General features: G+C 47.1%; 1 protein-coding gene across 1 annotated transcript in view; it reads left to right on the top strand.

The window, feature by feature from the left end:
* The window catches only part of LOC109924748 (protein O-GlcNAcase-like), a 61,383-nt gene that overhangs the window by 49,572 nt on the left and 7,505 nt on the right, over window positions 1-4,306 (top strand). The window contains exon 12 of the mRNA XM_048601162.1: window positions 1,302-1,423. Within this exon, the coding sequence (XP_048457119.1) occupies window positions 1,302-1,423 (122 nt within the window). The remainder of the gene's footprint in view (window positions 1-1,301; window positions 1,424-4,306) is intronic.

The following is a 4,306-nucleotide window of genomic DNA, read 5'->3' as shown; positions in this document are numbered from 1 at the left end:
AATTCCCGACACTTACAGTTAGGAGGACTCTAACCTCCGAATTCCTGGTACTTACAGTTAGGAGGACTCTAACCTCCGAATTCCCAGTATTTACAGTTAGGAGGACTCTAACCCCCGAATTCCTGACACTTACAGTTGGGAGGACTCTAACCCCCGAATTCCCGACACTTTCAGTTAGGAGGACTCTAACCCCCGAATTCCTGGTACTTACAGTTAGGGGGACTCTAACCCCCGAATTCCAGGGGGACTCTAACCTCCCTGAGATGAACTCGTCAGCGTACAAGTACGTAGGTTATCTCGGAGATTCCGTTACTACAGAGTTCTAGGGGACGAGGGATCGACTGAGTGATAGGTTAATGAGAGAGATCAAGGTAAATCTTACCTTGTGGGCCCATCCGTCTCAAGTCACCGTCAGACAGGCTATCACTTATTCAATCCGTCTAGAAGTTCCGTATACGTTGGAATCCCACCGCTGCCACCAAATGTTGAGTTCCCGTTTAGGAGATTCCTTTGCACTTGATACAAACGCAATACGCCGACTTCTGTGAAAACCACAGTTTATTTAAGCAAGTACAAACTTTGGACGATCACTTAACAGTCTTCGCAGGGCTTGCGGAGCCGTGTCAAGCGATGCTGTCTGTAAGGGAACCGTCCTCTCTTTATATAGGTTTTTACAGCACAGTCAGACATGCATACAAGATACAATTTTTTTCTCCCCTATAATCACGTAACTTAATCATCTAACAGTAAAACAAAGGTTAGCTGCCCAAAAACAATGTGTATGACGAGGTAGTTCCTTATCCTTTTAGCCTTAATTCAACATTTACAGAGAGCAGAGTATAATTAGATTACCCCATTTTGTCTGCGAGACAGGGGCGCCCACAAAGCACCTAATTTCTTGTATGTCAGCAGAACAGATATTAACCCTTTAACATTTCAGCTGTGAGGAGGTGGCACCAAAGAAGGTGAGGCCCAGGGCAGATGAGCCGTGATTTTATAGGAAGATGGGGCTGAATGGCCTGCTCCAGTTCCTATTTCTTACCTCCTGATTAATCTCTGCCCCTCCACCTTTCTCTCCCTGTGTATTTGCTCAAACCTTGTCACATCCCTCAACACACAGCTTGAGGTGACCTTCCAACATTTCTCCCTCCACAGATGTGGCCGGACCCACTGAGAGTTTGCTGTTTTATGTTTTCAGCACTGGCAGTATTTTAGTCTTCCAGTACAGTTTGTCAAGTTGTAAAATTTTTCGAATTTTTTGCTGCGATGATTAACGAAACTTCCTATTTTCGCCTTCCCAGGGTGCCGTACTGGCAGCGCTCCTGTTGTCCTGGGTGCAGAAGGTGAGACTTGGATCTACAGAGGAGGCCTTGCGGGAGAGTTCCAGGTAATTTTTAAAAAAAAATTCATCCATAAAATGCAGGCATCCCTGGCCAGGCTCAAAATTTATTGCCCATCCCTAATTGCCTAGAGGGAAGTTGAGAGTCAACCACATTGCTGTGGGTCTGGAGTCACGTGTAAACCAGACCAGGTGGGTTCTCACTCAACAACTGACAACGGTTTCATCATTAGACCCTTAATCTTTATTGTGTCAAAATTCTGCCATTTTCCATGATAGAATTTGAAACCAGGTCCCCGGAACGTTAAATGAATCTCTGGATTAATAAGTCTATTGCTAATACCACTAGGCCACTGCCTCCTCTAAATTCGATCCCTGTCTTTTTCTCCCCGTCTTTTTGCTCCCCAACCTCCTGTTTCACCGGGGTTGGTTACTCTGGAAATGTAGCTTTAAAATTCTTGGATTCGCGTACTGCCATGGTCTCACCCCTGCCTACATCTGCACTTAGAACAAAGAAAATTACAGCACAGGAACAGGCCCTTCGGCCCTCCACGCCTGCACTAACATGCTGCCCATCACAACTAAAACCCTCTCCCCTTCCGGGGACCGTATCCCTGTATTCCCATCCTATTCATTTATTTGTCAAGACGCCCTTTAAAAGTCACTATTGTATCTGGTCCCACTACCTCCCCCAGCAGCCAGTTCCAGGCACCCACCACGCTCTGTGTAAAAAACTTGCCTTGTGCATCACCTTTAAACCTTGCCCCTCGCACCTTAAACCTATGGCCCCTGGTAACTGACTCTTCCACCCTGGGAAAAAGCTTCTGACTGTCCAGTCTGTCCATGCCCTTCATAATCTTGCAGACCTCTATCAGGTCGCCCCTCAACGTCTGTCGTTCCAGTGAGAACAACCCAAGTTTCTCCAATCTCTCCTCATAGCTAATGCCCTCCATACCAGGCAACATCCTGGTAAACTGTTTCTGTACCCTCTTCAAAGCTGCAACATCCTTCTGGTAGAGTGGCGACCAGAATTGTACACAACTTGTGTCAGCCCCTCAGCCCTCTAAAATCTCTACAACCCTCCCTCGCTGGTCTTTTATACGTACTCCATTTTCATATTTACAGGATTGGTTGCCATGTTCTAAGACTCCAAAATGTGGAATTCTCTGTCTAAACTTCACCATTCCTTTTTAAAATTTATTCTTTAGCGTGTTGTGGGCATCACTGGCAAGGGTTGGCATTTGTTTCCCCTTGCTCATTGGCCTTGAACTGATGCTTATCCTTGACTTGATAGCCGTCCTGCGTAGGGGCCAGGGATGTTGTATGGCTGGTGTCACATCAATTCAAGTTGTTGTTGATTGAGCTGCTTGAAAAGTATTGATTGCGGGGTGGGGGGAGGTGTAGCATTTGATAGGAGAAGCCTACAGAGTTCCTTTAGCTTCCCTGGAAGAGGGTATATTCTTGGCTAGTGTTTGTGAAGTTAAACATTGTCCCAGGCATTGAAGGTGACTTTGTGTTTTTTTTTCCCCAAATGAATTGCCATTGGCTGTTTGTCTGAGAGAGTGGACGGGACCTAATTTTACTGTTTCATCCAAAAGCATCCCACTTGGAGTTTCAGCCAGGATTAGATCTCAAGTTTGTGGAATGGGACTTGAACCCCCTCAACGTTCCGACTCAGAGGTTTGCGTGCCTCCTCTGTCCCGAAAGGAATGGCCTGTTTGGAGATGAAGGCCATTCCGTGCTGGCACTCAGTCTCAAAATAAGTTTAAAACCAAGGCTCTCCCATTTAAATTTAAAAAAAACCAATAGAGTGATGGAGAAACTCAACCGGTCTGCCAGCATCAGCAGAGAGAGAAACGGAGTTAACATTTCGAGTCTGATGTGATTCATCTTCAGAATAAAAACGGGCTGAAAAATGGTGTTTTTTTTTCATGCTGTGGATAGAGACGGACGTGGGAAGCTTGGACTAGACAGTGGGAATGCTCAGAGCAAACAACGAAAGGGGGTGCTAATGGTGCTAAAGGAGCGATAGGGATGTGAAAAAGGTGTAAATGTTAAGTGTGACTAGGGGAACAAAAGGGTCAGTTCTGCTGAGAACAAAACCAACAAAATACAAACAAATCACATCAGGATTGCGGGTAGGCTTTTCATTTCGAATGTTGGATACAGATGATACGCTGAAATTTTTTTTTTCTTTATTCATTCGTGGGATGAGGATGTCACTGGTTAGGTAGCATTTATTGCCCAGAGGGCAGTTAAGAGTCAACCACATTGCTGTGGGTCTGGAATCCCATGCAGGCCAAACATCCCCTAAAAAGCGAATCAGAGATAGTAGGAACTGCAGATGCTGGAGAATCCGAGACAACAAGGTGCAGGGCTGGATGAACACAGCAGGCCAAGCAGCATCATAGGAGCAGAGAGGCTGACGTTTCGGGCCTAGACCCTTCATCAGAAAAGGGGGAGGGGAAGGGGGTTTTGAAATAAATAGGGAGAGAGTGGGAGGCGGATAGAAGAGGGATAGAGGAGAGGATAGGTGGAGAGGAAACAAACAGGTCGAAGAGGCGGGGATGGGGCCAGGAAAGGTGAGTGTAGGTAGGGAGTTAGGAAGGGGATAGGTCAGTCCAGGGAGGACGGACAGGTCAAGGGGGCGGGATGAGGTTGGTCGGTAGGAGATGGAGGTGCGGCTTGAGGTGGGAGGAGGGGATAGGTGGGAGGAAGAACAGGTTAGGGAGGCAGGGACGAGTTGGACTGGTTTTGGGATGCGGTGGGGGGAGGGGAGATTTTGAAACTTGTGAAATCCACATTGATACCATTGGGCTGCAGGGTTCCCAAGCGGAATATGAGTTGCTGTTCCTGCAACCTTCGGGTGGCATCGTTGTGGCACTGCAGGAGGCCCAGGATGGACATGTCGTCTGAGGAATGGGAGGGGGAGTTGAAATGGTTCGCGACTGGGAGGTGCAGTTGTTT

This window comes from Rhincodon typus, chromosome 1, assembly GCF_021869965.1.
Source record: "Rhincodon typus isolate 14 chromosome 1, sRhiTyp1.1, whole genome shotgun sequence".
Classification (NCBI taxonomy): Eukaryota; Metazoa; Chordata; class Chondrichthyes; order Orectolobiformes; family Rhincodontidae; genus Rhincodon; species Rhincodon typus.
Note: the sequence above shows the minus strand (reverse complement) of the source record. Positions and strands in the feature narration are given on the sequence as shown.